General features: G+C 38.7%; 1 protein-coding gene across 3 annotated transcripts in view; it reads left to right on the top strand.

Moving 5' to 3' along the window:
* CSMD3 (CUB and Sushi multiple domains 3) overlaps nt 1–21,340 on the top strand; it is a gene marked incomplete at both ends in the record, with an annotated part of 652,566 nt that overhangs the window by 550,689 nt on the left and 80,537 nt on the right. For all 3 annotated transcript variants that reach the window (XM_080610435.1, XM_080610434.1, XM_080610433.1), the window contains 6 exons: nt 1,743–1,952; nt 3,864–4,052; nt 10,550–10,727; nt 13,295–13,440; nt 16,143–16,223; nt 17,315–17,428. In XM_080610435.1, coding sequence (XP_080466561.1) covers nt 1,743–1,952; nt 3,864–4,052; nt 10,550–10,727; nt 13,295–13,440; nt 16,143–16,223; nt 17,315–17,428 — 918 coding nt within the window. The remainder of the gene's footprint in view (nt 1–1,742; nt 1,953–3,863; nt 4,053–10,549; nt 10,728–13,294; nt 13,441–16,142; nt 16,224–17,314; nt 17,429–21,340) is intronic.

Genomic DNA, 21,340 nt, shown 5'->3' with positions numbered 1-21,340 from the left:
TTGAACACTGCCAGGGATGGAGCATTCACAACTTCCTTGGGCAGCCCATTCCAGTGACTCACCACTCTCTCAGTAAAGAATTTCTTCCTTATATGCAATCTAGACTTCTCCTGTTTAAGTTTTAACCCATTAGCCTTTGTCCTATCACTACAGTCCTTAACGAACAGTCCCTCCCCAGCATCCTCATAGGCCCCCTTCTGATACTGGAAGGCTGCTATGAGGTCTCCAAGCACCATTCTCTTCTCCAGGCTGAACAGCCCCAACTTCCTCAGCCTGTCTTCATATGTTGAGGACACCAGAACTGTACACAATGCTCCAAGTGAGGTCTCACGACAGCAGAGCAGAGGGGCAGGATCACCTCCTTCGACCTGCTAGTCACGCTCCTTTTCAAACAGGCCAGGATACGGTTGGCTTCCTGGGCTGCGAGTGCACACTGCCGGCTCATGTTCATTTTCTCATCGACCAACACCCCCAAGTCCTTCTCTGCAGGGCTGCTCTGAATCTCTTCTTTGCCCAACCTGTAGCTGTGCCTGGCATTGCTCCAACCCAGCTGGAGGACCTTGCACTTGGCATGGTTAAACTTCATAAGGTTGGCATCAGCCCACCTCACAAGCATGTCAAGGTCCCTCTGGATGGCATCCCTTCCCTCCAGCATATCAACTGAACCACACAGCTTGGTCTCATCGGCAAACTTGCTGAGGGCGCACTCAATCCCACTGTCCATGTCACCGACAAAGATGTTGAACAAGACCGGTCCCAACACCGATCTCTGAGGGACACCACTTGTTAGCAGTCTCCAGCTGGACATTGAGCCATTGACCACAACTCTTTGCATGTGGCCATCCAGCCAGTTCCTTGTCCACTGAGTGGTCAATCTGTCAAACTGATGTCTATTCAATTTAGAGACAAGGATGTTTTGCAGGACACTGTCAAAGGCTTTGCACAATTCCAAGTAGATGACATCAACTGCTCTGCCCCTGTCCATTAGTTCCATAGACCCATCATAGAAGGCCACCAAATTGGTCAGGCAGGATTTCCCCTTAGTGAAGCTATGCTGGCTGTCACCAAGCACCTCCTTGTTTTTGATGTGCCTTAGCATGCTTTCCAGGAGATTCTGCTCCAAGATTTTGCCAGGCACAGAGGTGAGACTGACTGGTCCATAGTCCCCTGGGTCATCCATTTTCCCCTTCTTGAAAATGGGGGTTATATTTCCCTTTTTCCAGTCGTCGGGAACTTCAACCAACTGCCATGATTTTTCAAATGTAATGACGAGTGGCTTAGCAACTTCATTTGCCAGCTCCTTCAGGACCCTCGGCTGGATTTCATCAGGTCCCATGGACTTGTGTACATTCAGGTTCTTAAGATGGTCTTGAACCAGACCCTCTCCTACAGTGAGCCTAGAGTCTTCATTCTCACAGTTCCTGCGTCTGCTTTCCAAGACTTAGGTGGTGTGGTCAGAGCATTTGCCAGTGAACACTGAATAACCTACATTCAATGCCTTGGATCATGTTAGTATTTCAGTTTTAGGTTTTTTTACCTTGCCATCCCATCAGAATTAGTGATGCATGAAGAGAATGCTTCAGACTGAATTCCATGGACTGCATCTGGGACCTAACACATGCGTTTCCACTGATTACTTTATTTACTGATATTTTCAGTGTACAATGTACCAATATAATTTTCCCTCCTGGTATTGATTTTTTTTTTTTTTTTTTTTTTTATTTACTGATGATGTTTTTCAGGTGTCCATTTACAATTTGTGAATTTTTCGACGGAGACCATACATGATTACTTAGAAGTTAGGAGTGGATCTACAGAAACTAGCACTGTTATCGGGAGACTAAGTGGTCCTCAGCTACCAGCCTCTCTGTTCAGCACAACTCATGAAACCAGCTTATACTTTCACAGCGATTACTCACAGAACAAACAAGGATTTCATATCGTATATCAAGGTGAGATTTTTTTGACATTCTTATGTGAGAACAAGGTGACTGTTGAAGGCTGGTTTTTTCTTGGTATTTCTAAAGGATAAACATGAAATAAAAGATTTAGTGTGTTTCAAACCAGTGTTATGCATTGAGATCAAACAGAAGAATTGAGAAAATCAAGATGAAAAAGCAAAAATAATTGCATAGTCTATCTGAAAAGGAGTTCAAATGTACGCAAACAGATAACTGCCTATATCTGAATTTGCTTGGTATATTAATTTACATTGCATGGCTTTACAAAGTAAGCATCTCTATTGTTCAATCTTTATAGGCATATGGGAATCTCAATTTTGTGTCTTGGGTTATGGAAGGGAAGTATCTGAATATTGTTTTAGATTACTGGATTGATGTAGGCTAGTACAGAATAATGCCAACCCAGAAATCTCCAAATCTGTTTTATTTCCTAGTTCATAATTTCCCTCCAAGTTTCTTGTTCTGTTGTACCCAAATAGGTCACACTGAGCTTAAGAAGACTGCAAGATCATTATTCTATTTATATAATTGCAGATTCATTTAAAAAGGATTAGAGCACCACTGTTCACAGAAAAAGGTCAACTGTATAGTTTAAACTGTACCTGTTTTCATGATACGAATAATGTCCAAGGATGATTTAAACAGTTTTTACTTCACAGCAGTCTGCTATTGCTCTTTCAATAGTAACAAGTCCAAATTGACTTGACTTCTATGTAACATTCCAGAAGTGAACCACTGTAAAAAAGTGCTTGCCTTTTTTTTTTTTTTCTTAACATGTCAATTTATGACTTAAATTGCCAGGTAAGATTTTCATTTCTTATTTAGAATATGATACAATTTGTAGGAGTAAGGGAACTTACTACTACTTGTAAGTAAGTAATCTTACTAGTAGTAACTAGTATTAATCTTATCTACTGCTAAAAAGGACAGTAAAAGGTAAGAGCATATACTATTACTGCTATTAATAGTAGCAGCATTTAATATAATGTCTAAACAGCAGTAATGCTCTTCCACCTGGATCTCTCTGTGCTTTCAGTCTTGGAAAAGTGTTCCCTTGGCAACACTGCATCCTTTGACATACGGGTTGTTGGTTGGTTCAAGCATTCTAGAATCCACCTTTCGTCTTTTAGGCTGTTGATGTGAAGGGGCTTTTTAGTTAGATGCTTGTTCTGTTCCTTAATACTGCACACAACACTCACTCATCATGCAATTTAGTCTATCTGATTTGCTTTTCATATTTATTGTAATTCTGCTGTTTGCCTTTCTCCTGCACTTTTTTTAGAGGTGCATGGGCTGTTATCCTCCTGCCTGTCATGGCATCACATCAGTCTTCTGTAACTGTTAGGTTTTTCCCCACACTTCTATTTTAGACAGTCTTCTGCAGCTTTTTAAATATTAAGGGTGGAAGCAATTTGAAGCTTTAAAGAGACGGTCATACATTTTTGAAGAGAACACAAAGTCAGAATTCCCTTATACTCTTTTTTACTGTGCTACTTCTGTACTTATTGAAATTAAAAGAATTAAGAGGGTAGTCTCATTTTTGCCTTTACAGACTCCGCTCCAAAAACCTATGTGGTAGGGTGTCTGGTGTTTGTTTACTCACAGACACACACACACACACACTTAGATTATCAAAGTGTAAGGAACAGAAGATCATTTAAACTTTGGATTAGTATTATGTTTTCCACGTGAGGTTTGGAATTGGAAATTTCTAAGCATATTTCTGGAGTTGCTGTGGGAATTTTTCACTGTTTCTCCTGTTGTAGGACCAATGGTTTTGATTATCACCATGATGGAACTTAAGACGTGGTTTTAATCTAATGAAAAGCTTTTATTTTTGAAGTAACAAAATTTGCATTTTACTTTTTCACCCCCATTGTTATTACCATTTATTTATTTCAGCATATCAGCTACAAAGCTGTCCTGACCCTCGACCATTTCGTAATGGTTTTGTTATTGGGAATGACTTTACTGTGGGACAAACTATTTCATTTGAGTGTTTCCCTGGCTACACGTTAATTGGAAATTCAGCTCTGACTTGTCTCCATGGCATCAGCCGTAACTGGAACCATCCTCTCCCAAGATGTGAAGGTATGTTCTGGGTGACCTGTGAGCCCTTCATTATTTGAAAATCTTCCTTAGATTCCTGAAAAAGCACAAACACAGTGAAGATACTCATATTGAAAGCTGTCATCCCAAAATCCTACGATCCTGGGATTACAAGATCCAAATACATTTAGCAATTAAGTAATTGACTGTAAAGTTTTCTACATGCCTAAACATAGGCATAGGACCTGAGTTAAAGGCCTAACTTCCCTCTATATTAAATGGTAAAAGTTCAGCTTTAAGAATGGGATCTCCAGTAGCATCTCCAGTAGCAAGTAAGTTGAAGAGGAATGCCTGGGGGTAGGTGGGGGGAGAAGGGGAAAGGAGAAATCAAACCCAGAAAATAACAAGCTGCCTTCTTTCTGGATTTTTTGCATTTTATTGTGAATCATTTACCTAAATTTAGGTACTTAAATTTGAAGCCTCCTTACTTAAAATTCCTTTCGGAGTCAATGAGCCACAGGCATTTCTGAGGGATGTGGTATCTAAATTCATTTCCAACTGATACTGAATTCAGAAGGAGAACACTTACCATATAGAAGACAGATGACACCTATACTGCCTGTCTTTTGAAAGGGGAAGAATTTAGTTTATCACAGTTAAGTTCCAACCTCCATTTTCTGGATCCTGAGGAAATAGTAATGGTTCACGTCTTAGCAACTAAACAGATTAGCTTTTCCCTATTACTTAGTTCTAGCCATATTTTGTGTGCCTCAGAGTCAAGAAAATAATTTATGGAATGGAGTGATTCTGTTCCTTTGAATTGCCTTACTGGAAGCAAGAATTTAATTAGAAATTTCTAAAATGCCCAAAACATGCTGCTGTTCTGAGTGTCAATTTTGATGAAGCTCCTGAACAGGGTGGAAAGTTCTTTGTTTCTACTTAATGTGATGTGAAAAGATGAACAGAAAAAACCCCACCCTGATAATCAAATTCTAACATATGTACTATGCTGCATGATTGGCCTGACAACATTACTCAGATACCAGTGAAATTCCTTAAATTACAAAGGGGTTTATGTAAATATTTGCCATGGTATTTTTAGTTAAGGGTTTTTGACAATTTTGTAAGCTACTGATGTTTTTGAGTTTTGCTTATTTTTTATTATCGAAGGAAAAAGATAAATTGTTATGTTCTAGTTGTACTTGGTTTGATTTGAGATAAAAGCCTTGTGTTCAAAAGTATTAAAAAGAAGCAGGCTTTTTTGTATATCACAGTATGCTAAAGATTGGAAGGGACCTCAAAAGATCATCTAGTCCAATCCCCCTGCCGGAGCAGGAATACCTAGATAAGGTTACACAGGAATGTGTCCAGGCGGGTTTTGAATGTCTCCAGAGAAGGAGACTCCACAACCTCCCTGGGCAGCCTGTTCCAGTGTTCCGTCACCCTCACTGAGAAGAAGGTTCTTCTCAAGTTTAAGTGGAACCTCTTGTGTTCCAGTTTATACCCATTACCCCTTGTCCTATCATTGTTTGCCACTGAGAAGAGCCTGGCTCCATCCTCGTGACACTCCCCCTCACTACCTGATCATCCAGGCCACACTTCCTCAGTTTAGCTATGAGGATGCTGTGGGAAACTGTGTCAAATGCTTTGCTGAAGTCAAGGTAGACCACATCCACCGCTCTGCCATCATCCATCCATCGTGTTATTTCCTCATAAAAGGCTATGAGGTTGGTCAAGCATGACTTCCCCTTGGTAAAGCCATGTTGACTGCCCCTCATAACCCTCTTATCCTTGACATGCCTTAAGATGGCATCAAGGATAAGGTGCTCCATCACTTTCCCAGGGATGGAGGTGAGGCTGACCGGTCTACAGTTACCCGGGTCCTCCTTCTTGCCCTTTTTGAAGACTGGAGTGACATTTGCTTTCCTCCAGTCCTCAGGCACCTCTCCCATTTCCCAAGACTTGGTAAAGGTGATGGAGAGTGGTCTAGCAATGACTTCCACCAGTTCCCTCAGCACCCGCGGGTGCATCCCATCTGGACCCATGGATTTATGGATGTCCAGATTGCTCAACTGGTCTCTAACCCATTCCTCATTGACTAAGGCAAACTGCTCCAGTGACCTGACTTCACCTGAGGTCTCAGGAGTACAGGGCTCTTCAGGACTGCCTCCGGCAGAGTAGACAGAGACAAAGAAGGCATCCAATAACTCTGCCATCTCTGTATCTTCTGTCATCAGGGCACCCATCCCATTCACCAGTGGGCCTACCTTGCCTCTGGTGTTAGTTTTATCAGCTATGTATTTGAAAAAGCTCTTTCTGCTATCCTTGACCCCTCTTGCCAGATTTAATTCTAAGCAGGCCTTAGCCATCCTAGCTGCCTTCCTACATCCTCTAGCAGCAGCCTTATATTCCTCCCAAGTGGCCAGCCCCTCCTTCCATGACCTATAAACTCTCCTCTTCCACTTGAGTATACCCAGCAGTTCCTTATTTAGCCATGCAGGCCTCCTGGCCCTCTTCCTTGACTTCCTACGTGTTGGGATGCTCTGATCTTGAGCTCGGAATAAGCAATTCTTGAATGTCAACCGACTATCTTGGGCCCCTTTACCTTCAAGCAGCCTTGCCCATGGGATTTCCCCTAGCAATTGCTTGAAAAGGCCAAAGTTTGCCCTGCTAAAGTCCATTGTTGCAATTCTACTTGCTATTGTACTGGCCCTACCACACAAGATCCTGAATTCCACCATCTCGTGGTCGCTGCAACCAAGGCAGCCCTCAACCTTTACTGCTTCGACCAGCCCCTCCTTGTTAGTGAGGATGAGATCCAGCAGCGCTCCTCTCCTGGTTGTCTCATCTACCATTTGCATGAGGAAGTTATCATCCATACACTGGAGGAACCTCCTGGACTGTGGCTGGGTTGCTGTGTAGTCCTTCCAGCAAACATCAGGGAAGTTAAAATCCCCCACGACGACCAGGGCCTGTGACTGTGAGGCCGCTGTCAGCTGCCTGTAGAAGGCCTCGTCAACTTCCTCACCCTGATCTGGTGGCCTGTAACAGACACCCACAACAGTATCGCCCCTGCCAGCCTGCCCCTGAATTCTCACCCACAGACTCTCAACTCGCTCGTCCCCTGTCCCTGGACAGAACTCAGTACATTGCAGCTGCTCTCGCACATAAAGAGCAACCCCACCACCCCGCCTGGCTGGCCTGTCTTTCCTGAAAAGGACATAGCCCTCCATGAGTATATTCTAGTCATGCGAGCTGTCCCACCATGTCTCTGTAATTGCCACCAGATCATAATCTCCTGACTTAACACAGGTCTCCAACTCCTCCTGCTTATTTCCCATGCTGCACGCATTGGTGTATAGGCATTTCAAGGAGGGAGCTGAGCTCACCGATTTCACCCTAGGATTATAGGAGGCCTCCCAGTCTTCATCAATCCTAGAGTGCTGCCCCACTGGGGCAAGCCCAGTTACAACCCCATCCCCCTTCGAATCTAGTTTAAAGCTCTCCAAATGAGCCCTGCTAATTCATGCCCCAGCATCCATTTGCCTCGGTGAGATAAACCTTTCCCACGTGCCATTATCCGGTCTGGAGCCTTATAAAACCAGCTATTATGAAAGAATCCTGAAGCACCAGTCTTGTAGCCAATTGTTTACGGACTGAATTTTCCCATTCAGTCCCACATCATCACTGAAGGATGGAAGAACTGAGGAGAAGATCACTTGAGCCCCAGACTCTTTCACCATCCGCCCCAAGGCCCTGTAGTCTTTCTTCATTCCCCTCAGACTGCGGGAAGCAGCTTCCCCCCCACCTGTCTGGAAGACCAGCAGCGGGTAGTAGTCTGTTGGGTGCACCAGGCTGGGGAGCGCCCTGGTGATATCCCTGATCCGGGCTCCAGGCAGACTACACACTTCCCTGTGATGAGGGTCAACTCTGCATATCGGGCCCTCTGTTCCTCTCAGAAGCGAATCGCCTATGACAATGACCTTTCTTTCTTTCTTATCAGAGACAGTCTTGAGGTGCGAAGTCGACCGCCTTTTCCTATGTGACCTTGTAGTCTGGCCTTGCATCACATCCTCACCTACCTCTCCATCAAGATCCAGGGCCTCAAACCTATTACGGAGGGGCACCTGGGGAAGCAGGGCAGGAAGGGAGGAGGGTTGCCCACGACTCTGAACTGGAACTCGCTTCCAGCCCTCATCGTCTTTTTGGTCCCTTACCTCTGCGTGACAGCTACAGGGCAGGAGCTGTCTCAGGCCATCCCCCTCTGTCTGAGAGGGCAGGGGGTCCATCCCCTTTTGGGGGGTATCTCCCTGGAACCGTTCCGACTGGCACGCCAGGGAGTTACTCCACCAGTTGATCTCCCTTTCATACTCCCTGATGGTCCTCAGTGTCTCGACCTCCTCCTTAAGTTCTGCCACCAATCTAAGCAGATCTTCTACCTGCCCACACCTCACGCAGGTGGAATGCTGGCCTCCCTCCCTCGGCAGCAGCAGGCTCTGGCACTCCCTGCAGCCAGAGACCTGAACAGCCACGGTTTGGGACGGGATCTCTGTCTGAGTTGCTACAGTCTCCTTACTGCAAGCTCTCCTTCTGGAGGCGACCATATTGGTCAGCAGTCTGGGACACCAGCAACACGGTTCGCAACACGACCTGCTTGTTCCTCCCTGCGCCCGGTGGGCAGAGACGTCGCTGCCCTCTCAGAGGCTCTTTCAAGGCAAGGGGCAGGGGTGCGGTCGCCGTCACCACGGGAACGCCCCCTCTCACATCAGCCGCTCTCTCGCAAGGGCTGCTGGGGCTTCGGGGATCGGGAGATGTCGGGAATCGCGATGTCTCTGCGCTATCCCCTCTGATTTTCCTAATCTCTTCTGAACCTCGTGGTCGCTGAAGCGTGTCGGCTCCGGCTCTAGCTGTGCTAGCTCCGATCAGCTGACTGACTGCTAGTATCGAGTTTCAGCCTCTTCCAGAAATTTCAGCCTAGTTCCAGAAATGCACAGTATATTATAAATTCATATTTGCTTTAATATCATTATTGTAAGGCAGCATATACTAAGTCTTGTTCAATGCCTCAGACTTCTTGAAACAGACAGCTAGAGTCATATCACTGGACATGCTTCCTGTGTAAACAGTTTTGTTCTTCAATTCTCATGCACCTAAAATCCCTCTAACCTGTGCTCAGCAGCATCTGCTACTCTCTGACCCTTCTTAACTCATCTCCCTCACTTTCATCCATTTGGAAGCTGTTCCCTCTCCTTTTCCAAGAAATCTCATTTCCTGACAATCATCTGCCTATATCTTCACTCCCCTAAGACCCTGCTGCAGAAAAATTTTGTCTGCAGTGCTCAAAGCCCCTTAAGTCTTTGAAGGTAAAAGCTGAGGAAAAGCATTATAACAGCTGTTGAGTCTGAATGGATGAGGTGTGACTGAAAGTCTCCTTACCCTACAGTTCAGCATCAAAGTATATCTATATATAAACCATAACGCATGCTTTACCTAAAAACAAACAATGCATAATTCCTATATTTCAAAGCTATATTTCCAACAGTCTGTTCTCTATTTATAGGTTCTTAAGCATATTTTAGGGAATCTGGGTTGTCATTCCATTCCCTTTTTTTGGGGTGGAGTGAGGAGGAATGTATGCAAAATGAAGAAAATTATACAATTTTAGGCTTTCCTCACTTTTCCAGAGCTAGGTTTCTATAACAGAGTTTCTTTTCTGTAATAAAAATAAATATAATAAAATATAATATAAATATATTATTATATTATATATTATTATATATATTTTATATATATATTATATTATTATATTATATTATATAAATATATAAAAATAAAATATAATAAAAATAAAACATGGTGATGTTATATATTCAGCATGCATCTGAAACTTCTGTGAAAAAAATCATGTAATTGCAACTTAACAGTTTTCCCAAAATGCATAGTTCCGGAAGTCCAAAACCTTATTGTCAATCTTACACTGTATGATGTCTAAAATTAGTGCACTTCATCAAGAATTGCAGAAAGGACTTTTTGTCTACCAGAATTTGTCTTCAGAAATGCAAAATTGCTGTTCATACTGTAGCACACAATATTTTAATTTTTGAATTCCCTTCCAATTTTTCTCTGTCCTTCACTTAGCATATCTTTTCTCTCACTTGGTAATTTAGGTGAGCTACCTTCTTGTGAAAATAAATGGAAGCAATTAATAAGATTCACTGCTAATTTGTAGCTGCCATTTACACAAAGCTGTAACGAAGTGGTTTTCAATTGTACAGGGAATAATTTAACCCAGTGTCTAAATATTACTTTAGTTTCCAGTTCTGGTAGCATTTATGACATCAGAATTTTTTTTCTTTTAGATTTTATCAATAATGTCAAAATAGACTTCTGACTCTGCAAAAAACTCAGTAAATTACAGCAATGGTTTTACACAATCTAGTTACAGTTTACCAAATGTGTTTAAAAGAAGAGCTTTTACATGGTCTAAGTAGAATGCAAAAAGCAACTAATGTGTTTTAAACACAAATGTCTTTTTATAGCTCTCTGTGGAGGAAATATAACTGCAATGAATGGCACCATATACTCTCCAGGGTACCCTGATGAATACCCAAACTTTCAAGACTGTTTCTGGCTTGTAAGAGTACCACCTGGTAACGGAATCTACATCAATTTCACAATTCTTCAAACAGAGCCAATATATGACTTCATAACTGTCTGGTAAGAAAACACTTCTAGCATTTTTTTTTATTTTTTTTTTATTTTATTTTTTTGTGACACAATGCAGCAAAGTATGGATTAAAAAGAGTATATTTGTGATTCTTCCCTTGAAACTGGTGTTCTCTCTAGGGGAAACTTTGCACTAATTCCTGCTTTCTAATGTACCATTCTCTCTAGATAGCACTGGACATGAAGTTTCATAGCCCTTGTCTTAAGAATTCAAAAACGATACTAGTGTGCCTCAGTTTGTTAATGAAGTGTACAGAAGAATCAATATGACAGTTCATCAACAACCAAGAGAAAAAATGTTTGAGTGATAATAAGCAGTTGCAGATGTGTGTAATACATGAAACTTGTCATGGTTTAAGCCTGTTGGCAAGTCAGCCACGCAGTTTCTACTCCCCCCCCTCCTGGAGGGGTGGGGAGGAGAATCAAAAAAATGTAACTCCCACGGGTTGAGGTAAGAACAGTTTAATAACTAAGGTATAACACAAATCACTACTGCTGCCACCAATAATAATAATGATAAAGGAAATAACAAGGGAAGAGAATACAACACCTCACCACCTGCTGACTCACCCCCACCCCGCAGTGATCTAGCCCTTCCGGGTAACTCCCAGTTACATCCCCCGGCATGACATGCTGTGGTATGGAATACCTCTTTGGCTAGTTTGGGTCAGGTGTCCTGTCTCTGCTTCCTCCCAGCTTCCCCTCCTCCCTGGCAGAGCATGAGACTCACAAAGTCCTTGATCAGGTAAACATTTTGACCAGCAACTGAAAACATCGGTTTTATCACTATTATCCCCAGGCTGAAAGTCAAAAACCAGCTACTAAGAAGGAGAAAAGTGACTGCTACTGCTGAACCCGGGACAAAACTACAGCAACACTTTCTTAATTTCTTGCAAGTTGTTTTTTTCTAAACTGTTAAGAGTACAGAAAAGGAGAGACTATGTTTGGCTATGACAAGAAGAGCTGAGCTGACAATAAATGTAAACTATTTAAATTTTCTATATACTTGATTCCATGTCTATCATGAATCTTTTCAGACATTAAAGTCTTAATTAAAGCCCCCATTGTTCTTAGTTGCAAAGCTGGTAAAGGCAGAAGGATGTAAGGAAGTGTAGCAGCTCCTATAGTAATCTTGAAACTGCTACCAGTGAGTCACCTAGACATTTCTACAGTGGTTAAGACCTTTTGGAAGCTTGCCTAAAACAATAATCCACTGGTAATTGAATCTGCAGGTTGAAAATCCACAGGTTGAGACAGTAGTCTTGTAGTCTGAGTAGTGCAAAATAATGAGAGGCAATTTGGAATATTAATTATTAATTTTATGTGTCTGTTGCATGAAAATCTAATTTGGATTCATATAAATTCACTTAACTGAGGATTTCATTCCGACTTTCCTAAACATTAAATAGTTCTCTACACCCTTTTGTGAACGTTTCTGTAGGTCCTGGAGTTTTTTTCATCATGTTTACTACAAACTGTCTTGGCCGGCATCCCGGATACTTGATCTCTTTGCCTTAAAGTCTAACCAAAATTTGATCAGAATATGTACTCAGACTATTGCTCTGATAAAAAAGAGATAATTTTGAATTCCTTTAATTCTTCACCATGTGCTTTGTGTATCAAATTTAAGCTGACCTTCAGAATCTTTCCTGAATTAAATTACACCTTTGTGTGCATACAGACATCTTTTCTCTATTTTATTCCACAAATACTAGAACACCACTGTCCACCTTTAGTGCTTCTTCCATTTGGCTCTTCCTTTCTACCAAGTGATTTCGTGTGCTTACAGTTGTCCTGGCTGTGTTACAAATTTAGATCTTACGCTAAAATTAATTGTCTATACTATGACCCAGGTTTTGTTCATTGTATGTTCTTTGCTGATATTTAAAAATGTTTTATATCCTGTTTAGCATAACGTCACTTTTAGGGGAATATTCTGTAATTAAAGCATCTATTATGCTGTTCATGTATATTTTATTTCAGATTTCACCTAGAGTGTTATGCCAATAACACGAAATTTAAACTTTCATTATTTAATGTTGATCAGTTTTGATCTGGAAGGAATCAAGTGAAAAAAAAAATGCCTTTGCATTATGATTCTGTTTTCTGTACAGTTCCACTGTTGTTTAGAACTAACTTTGGTTTATTTTTTCTATTTAAATGAGTATTTCAGTCTTCCATAAGGTAGTAGGGATCATACCAGCAGTACATGTATTTAAGATAGCATTGTAACATTTAATTTGGGGGAGGGATGGGGGGGAGGGAGGAGAAGCTATGTTAAAAATGCTGACATTAGAGTATAAACATTTTTAATGAAGCCAATATTAGCTTATTTTCTTTTTAAAATTGAATAATGCTAATCTCTTATTTTTCTTAGAAATGACCAAATTCAGAAGACTGGGGGACATGAGCAGTATTCGGTTTATTTATTCTCTGGTAGCCACATTTGAAAATACAGATACTTAAACGTGATCAGTCTGTGACAGGAAGATGAAGTACAGCCAAAATTAAAATATTTGTTTGAACGAAGAAAAACATTTTTGTATCTGTTTCCTTAGGGATGGACCGGACCAAACTTCTCCTCAGATTGGACAATTTAGTGGCAACACTGCATTAGAATCAGTCTATAGCACTTCCAATCAGATTCTGATCAAGTTTCATAGTGACTTTACTACCAGCGGCTTCTTTGTACTTAGTTATCATGGTAAGTGTGACAAACTGTAGTATTTTGCTGTCTGCAGAGATTACTGCAGAAAGAAAAGTCATGAAAAAGATTTACTTTAATTACTTTTTTTCGGGGAAGAGTTGCTATTATTAATAGGACTGCTCACCACTTAAGTAATGCAAACATATGAGAGACAATTACGAATTATGAAAACAAGATATTTTCCTTCCATGTAGTAAATTTACTAGTAATCAAGAAAAAACAAACAAACAAACAAAATCACTGTGAAGAGCCATGGGCAAAGAATGTAGCATTAAGACCGTACAGTTCAAGGTACTTATCCTCTCACTGCTTTCAATGCTTCTGAAATTCCTTTGTAATATAATTTTTTTTGGGGGGACATTAAATTTCTTTTAGATATTTGGATATTTTGAAGAAATAACTGTTGTTGTAGAGATGCCAATGAAAGTGAATTACACTGTATAGTTAATATTAAACTGCCCTTGAATTAAATACTGACAATGAAAAGAGAGTAAGAGGTAACAGGCTCGCACTGCACCAGGAGAGGTTTAGACTGGTTAAGGAAAAGTTCTTCACTGAAAGGGTAAGCAGGCATTGGAACAGGTTTCCCAGAGAAGTGGTGGAATCATTGTCCGTGGAAGTGTTCAAAAAACATGTAGACAGGGCCCTTAGTGACCTGGTTTAGTGGTGGACTTGCCAGTCCTGGAGTAAAAGTTGGATTTCATGATTTTAACTGTCTTTTCCAAACTATGATTTTATGATTCTATATATGAATTCATACATATTAATATATATGAATACATTAGTATTTGACCAAACAGATGTAAAAAATGGTCTAAAAGAATCATAGAATCATTTAGGATAGAAAAAACCTTTAAAATCAGTAAGTCCACCCATTAACCTAGCACTGCCAAGTCCACCACTGAATCATGTGCCTAAACACCACATCTTTTAAATACCTCCAGGGATGGTGACTCAACCACTTCCCCAGGCAGCCCTGTGCAGCCTGTTTCAATACTTTTTAACTCTTTCAGTGAAGAAATTTTTCCAAATACGCAATATAAATCTCCCCTGGTGCAACTTGAGTCTATTTCTTCTCATCACTTCCTAGAATAAAATGCCTCTAAAGAACTTGATCTCCTTATAGTTATTTCTTTTGTTATTGTGGAAATTGTCATTCCATGAGCATGGGCTCTAACGTGTAATGAAGATGCAAACTGAGCAGTACAAAGCATTATTCATGAAGAAAATTGAAACACTGTATTGATGTTGTCAAGAAAAGTAAGTTTCTGAGTATCCTCGAGTCTATGATCCTTCACATCAGACAGATACACACAATTTAATAACAATAAAGGTGAAGTAGTGAGAGTATTCAAATTTACTTAAAATAGATAATTTGGAGATTAAAACAAATGATACCTCTAAATGAGAGACATTTGAGATAAATTACATTAATTATTGAATCAAATTTTGAATTATGTTGGTGGTCTTTTACTATTATTATTTAAAAAAAAATACTAATAGCACAGCTGTGCCATGTTTGCATGGTGTGTTTTATTTTAAATTACTATATCCTAAGGCAGGATGTAAGCTTTCTGACTCACTGATTTAAGTGGCTATTCATTATATGATCAACAAAAATGAGTGGAATAGGAAGATCTAAAATATGTTTAGTCAGGAGAAACAAATGATTTTACCTGGTTGCAATATAAATTTTGTGACTGACTAAAACAAAATTGACCAATTTAATTACTAAAGGATACCAGCACAGGAAGTAAGGAAGAGGTATATAAATGTAGCTGAATCATCATCTGCCATAAGTAGGTGATGTTTCCTGCTAATGAGAGATGCTACATGAAAATGTAGTTTCAGTGAAAACCAGAAACACTTATCAACCTGAAGGTACACCTTAAAGTGTAGATGACTATGTACTTCAGTGTGATTTCTGTGGCCTATTTCTGTCCTAATTGAATTCAGATTGAAGAGAATTTTTTCTGTGTCCAAACACAGGCCCATCTGCACAGGTTCTCTGTGAATAAAATACAGCTATATGGCTTCTGCCTGCTCTTCCTACTTGTCCTTTTTTATCATTTGTTTCACTTAATTATTTTGCTTGGCTGGTGCATACATATGTTTTAACTCAGAAAATTTTTTCATGGGAAACTTCGGATTTGAAGTTTGAAAGCAACATTTTTCTCTGAGAATATGTGCAGGTGAGATGGGCTCCACAATATTTATTTACTGGGAAATTTCACATTGAAACTGGTTCTGTCCATCAGTTATGCTTCATGTAGGTAGAATATTTTAGATTCTAAAACTTGTCTTTTTTACAGTTTTAAAAGTGGAAGCGTTCAGCAGCAAAAATGTGCTGTAAAAAACCCAAATCAAACAAAATAATGATTGCATAATACATAAAATATTTGCTTTTCAGATGAGATCACATAAGTGAGAAAATTGACACCTGTTTCTAAGCTTTTAGGTATTTATGAAGAGGGGTTTGCCACTGAAATTAAATAACTAAGATCGCAGGTGCAACTTCCAATTTTTCTTCAATTCTGAAATTAATATTTCCTTTGTTAACTCTCATGAAAATTTCAAAGTAAATTAATAGATGTTTGATTTGATGCTATTAATGCAGTTATTGAATCAGTTATGTTTGCATGGGTGAGTTAACTGTCTTAAGTATGGGAATGTCAACTATGCTTTCTTTCTGTTTATAGCCTACCAGCTCCGGGTGTGCCAGCCTCCAACAAGTATACCAAATGCTGAAATTCTGACTGAGGATGATGAATTTGAAATAGGTAATCAAAGAGAAAAATAAAAAGAACTTTTTCTTTCTTTAAAAAAAAAAAAAACCCAAAACCAAAAAAACCCCAACAAACCTGAAAACAGAAATTTCTTGCTTTTCGGAATGCAAGCCATGCTTGTAAGATATTAGATTTATATTTGAAAATAAATTTTTTACAAAGTCATTCCTCTTCCTTTAACTTCGTGAATCCCATATATATAAGCAACATAGTAATTTGTTTCTAATTAACTTCATTTTAAAATATATTTTTCATAATGTTTAATAGGAAACATTGCCTTATACAGAAACAAACAAAACCCAAAAGATGACATAAGACAGTGGTTTATTCTGTAGCAGAAATAAAGTATTGTGACCTGAAGAATAAAGTCAAATTTGTAAAAATTAGAAAGATCTGAGAAGGGGAGGACATTCTGGACTTCTAAGACATATTAATAATATTACCTAAACACCTATCTGTCAAAGAAGTATGATTTATATGATCAGATTTAAAATATCAGATCAACTGGTTTTGCTCACATTATGGCAAAGAAAAATAAATTTATTTTTAGTAGAGTCCAATATTAGAGTCCAATACTGTTAACAAAGAGAAAACCAATATTTTTACTCTGATTGGTACATAAACCTATATGAATTTTTAATTTCTTAATTAAAAATGACAATTTCTAATTCTCACTATGCCAAAGTTAGATATTAACTAAATCCAGTTCCTATTTATTTTCCACACCCCCCTCAGGATTGTATGAGTTACTGACTCAGTCTTATCTGTTTATTTATTTCATAATGGTTATCCAATAAATTATATTGCTTAAAGCTGGTTCACACAGCATCAGTCAAACCCAGACAAATTATCAAACTATCCAATAAATAATGTGGTGGAAAACAGCAAGCAGCAAAGTGTGCAACTTACCACATTTCTTAGGCGAATCGAAGTTGTTTATGCCAGAGGTCATTTAGCCCATTATATATGATGGCAAGAAACCTCATTAATCAATAATGTTTTTTAAAGTAAAAAGTCCTAGTTAATTGCTGTTTAATGTTTCTTTTGTTTGTTTGTGTTTTGTCTTGTTTTGTTTTTCCAAATAGGAGACATAATAAGATACCAGTGTCAACCAGGCTTTACATTGGTTGGTAATGAGATTCTGACTTGCCGACTTGGTGAAAGGCTTCAGATGGATGGAGCACCACCTACTTGCCAAGGTTCTTTTACCCTTTTTCTTTTCCTCCTGCCAGACCAACTGAATGGTGATTCCTTAAATACTCTCCACTACGTCTTTACGAAAGATGGCATACTGAAAATATTTAAGTCTTTTTGATACTATTCCCAATGTTAGCACTGTTGGTTATGGTGAATAAGCATCACCTATTAATGCAAAATAATTAGTAATGTTTTAATAAATTTGATGAGTTTAAAGGACTGCTGCTCTGCTCTGTGAAAATTTCACAGTTCTTTTTTTTGGAGGGAGTCTAAATTTAATATATAATGAGACATAATAATATGAAAAATAATATGGAAATTCTAAAAAATGCTAAATTAATATAGCATGGATTTGGGTGAACAAGATTCCAACACCAGATTTCAGTGCAACTTTAAGTGCTTACTTTTTTATTCAGGGTATTCCAAATAATAGGCTTTCTGTACGTGTGTGTGTGTGTGCACCTGTGTACATTCATATTTCCCACCTTTTATTGAAACTGTGAATGGAGAGATATAACATTACCTCGCTGTTAAGGTCAAAACGAGATTAAAACATGATGAACAGAGACTTATGTGCTGATCCTGAGGCATTCTTTCAGCATTTGTTGCTGAAGGCATATTCATATTCATTGCAAGACCCAAAACAAAATTCTGTGCCTAAAATTTATGTCTTTTGTAACTTTAATATACTACACTGGTTTATGTATAAGCTACCATACTTTAATTGTGCAGGCTATAACACTCTGCATAAGAGTCACTCCCCAGAAATGAACTCTGTTCTTCTGTTGGTTCACGTTTGTATTAGTTCATTAATTCTTATTAGGCAGAGCATAGATTTATTGTTAGACTTCACAGTGTTAACATTGGTTGCCTTAACCTTGTGTATATGTGAGACACTTTACCAACTCTTTGGTGAGTTTTGGTTAAATTTTGCTTCAATTTTTAATTTGAAATAAATTAATACCCACATTCAACATTCATTTATTTATTAAATCTGAAAAGTGCTGCTGAACAGAATTTAAATTAATTTAATGTTGAATCCAAGGTATTGCATAAAGACATAGTTGGCAATAACAAAGTATCCCTAGGAGAAAATATTGAAGCAAAACATATTTAAGATTTTATTTGGTGATTTTAATTGTTCCAGGTTAGTTTACACCACACTTAGTACTATTTAAAACTATGCCACTTTGTTTTCTATTTTTCTTTTTAAGTATTTCTTAAAATTCTTGAGCATTTCCTTCTTTAGATCAGAAAATAATCACTAAATTCCACAAGCTTATGCCAACGCTTATCATCTTCTTTTGTTAAAACATATTTCCCATATGCAGCATGTAAATTTGCCCTTAATTTTCCTTGAAATTATCTTCTACTTTCAGGATAAAATGAAAGCTTCAGAGTAAGAAGATTCAAACTGTACTTTATATCTTAATCAGAGGACCCTGAAAAAATTCTTGAGTGATGACTTTCAGCTATATCTCAGCTACATTAGCTCTAGATTCATAAAAAAAAAAAAAAAAAGTACCCTAGTTACCCGATTCCCAAGAGAATCCATTGAGCAGAAAGAAGTCTTTAGCCCTTTATAAAATTCCTGAGGGATGTTTAGCTGAAGATCCTGAAATTGAGGAGAGTTTGCAAAGCAGAATCGTACAGAATCAGCAAAACTGGCTGTAAATAAACCACTGCAGCCAAATAAAAAAAAGAAGCATGTCGTTTATTTACTAGATGCTTTTCCTGCCTTCCTGCCACACTTCTCTGTGTGTGTGTTTTTATATATATATATATATATATATGTATAGAGCTGACAAGATCAATCCTTTCATTTGCTCGGAATAGTCTGGAATTCAAGTAGCCCATCACTGTAGTTTGGCAGCCAGATTCTAGCCATAAGTTTTCTCATGTGAAGGTGTTATATTCAATCTCTTCTTGATGCATTGAGACAAACACAGGACATGAGAATCAACTTTCTAAAGTTAGCAATCAAATGCTTGTTTTGAAAGTGAGAGATCAGTATTTTAAAATATGTGGACAGATTGCTTTCTCTTTTTCAAGATCAGGTTGGATGGCCCTTTGAGCAATCTAATCTAGTAAAACATGTCTCTCTGCCTGTGGCAGGGGTTGGACTACATGATGTTCAAAGGTCCTTTCCAACCACAATCATCCTATGATTCTATGAGTCTTACAAGGTTTGTTTATGAAGATGATTGTTCTTTATTGTTCTCACTTTCTCTTCTTTTCTGTGTTCTCTTATCTGTCTTCATAGTCCAATGACTTTTCCCCCAGAAAAGTATGATTTCTGTATTTAATAAGCCAACATTGTTTTCAGTGTTCTGGAGAAATCTAAGATCCAGTTATTTTCTTGTATAACTTGTGACAGCTGACTACTAACGCAGTTTTGTGTGTTAGTTGTGAATAGAAAAAAACCCAGAATTTAAGGCTCCTGTTTAGTAGTGTTCAGTTCTGAATAAACTGTAGGCAGTTGTTCATTTATCATGAAGCAAAACCAGCTATTGGAAAAAAGCTTCAACAACATGGTGTTATGGTTTAACCCCAGCTGGCAACTAAATATGGAGCCTCTCACTCACTCCCCACCCAGTGAGATAGGAAGGATGATCAGAAAAAGGTGAAAGCCTTGGGTTGAAATAAGAACAATAATTGAAATAAAATAAAATGTAATAACAATGACTGCTACTAATAGCAATTGTAATGAAAATGGAGACAACAAACAGACGGAGAGAGAAATAAACCCCAGGACCAACAAGTGATGCACAGTACAAATGCTCACCACCTGCTAACTGACACCCAGCTCAAACCGAGCAGCAATCAGCCACTTCCAACCAGCTCCCCCCACTTTATATACTGAGCATGACAGGCTGTGGTGTCAAATATATTTCTGGGTAGTTTGGGTTAGGTGTCTTGTTTTTCCTCCCTCCTGGCTTCTTGTGCTCTTCCTCACTGGCAGAGTATGAGTGATTTTAACAGCTACTAGGAGAAAGTTTAACTCTCTTCCAGATGAAATGGTATTATCGAATGTTTTTATTAAATGGGATTGTTATTCTGTGTAGACCTAGTGAATCAAGATAAATTCAAAATCAAGCCTATCATATTTTAAACACTTTTTTTCTCAGTTTGAGCGGCTCTTTTAAATATTTGTGATAAATTATTTACAAAGTAACATTTTTCCTGCTAGCATCCTCTGTTCCTCCTGAGACTATGACAGTTAAGAATAGCCAGAGCTGCTGTGTATTTTCCAGCACAGCTGTAAGTGGAATGTGAATAACTTCAGAATATGATGTGGAAAATAAGAAAAAGTAATTTTTTAGACTATGGTGAAGGTATGGTTGGCAATACCCGCAGAAGAGGTCAGCAGGGATGAGCATGTGTCTTTTTTCATCCCTGCAGGAAACACTCTCATGTTGTGGGGGTTAGAGTCTCCCAGCAATGTTCTCAAGAAAAGGATGAAGCATGTTCCTTTTCTTATTTCCTATACTTAAATTTGGGAAAAAGGCTGTCAGCAATTAAGAAATTCTGATTTTTATAATTTCTTCTTCATGTGACTTAATATCTGTTCCCCAGGGAGAGAGTCTGTCTCTGTGTTAGAAGGAGGAAAGTGTCCATTTGTCTGGATTTGAGAGTTCACAGGATTTGTGAATGTGTGACTAAAAATGTATCATACACAAATTTAATAAAAAGGAAACAGTTTGTAGATTGTTTGCACATCACATATATTGCAGTTACATCTGTTATGTTTACCAAAGAACTGAAGGTTGATGAGGAATATGGATTTTATTTTTATAAATAAAAATAAATAAATAAATAAAATATAGACATAGATATATGTATGTATCAGGGTGATATTTGGATTTTTACTTCTAAGTGGGGCAGAAATCCCCTATTCTTTTCTCATAATTTGA

This window comes from Psittacula echo, assembly GCF_963264785.1.
Source record: "Psittacula echo genome assembly, chromosome: 2".
In the NCBI taxonomy this organism is placed as follows: Eukaryota; Metazoa; Chordata; class Aves; order Psittaciformes; family Psittacidae; genus Psittacula; species Psittacula echo.
Note: the sequence above shows the minus strand (reverse complement) of the source record. Positions and strands in the feature narration are given on the sequence as shown.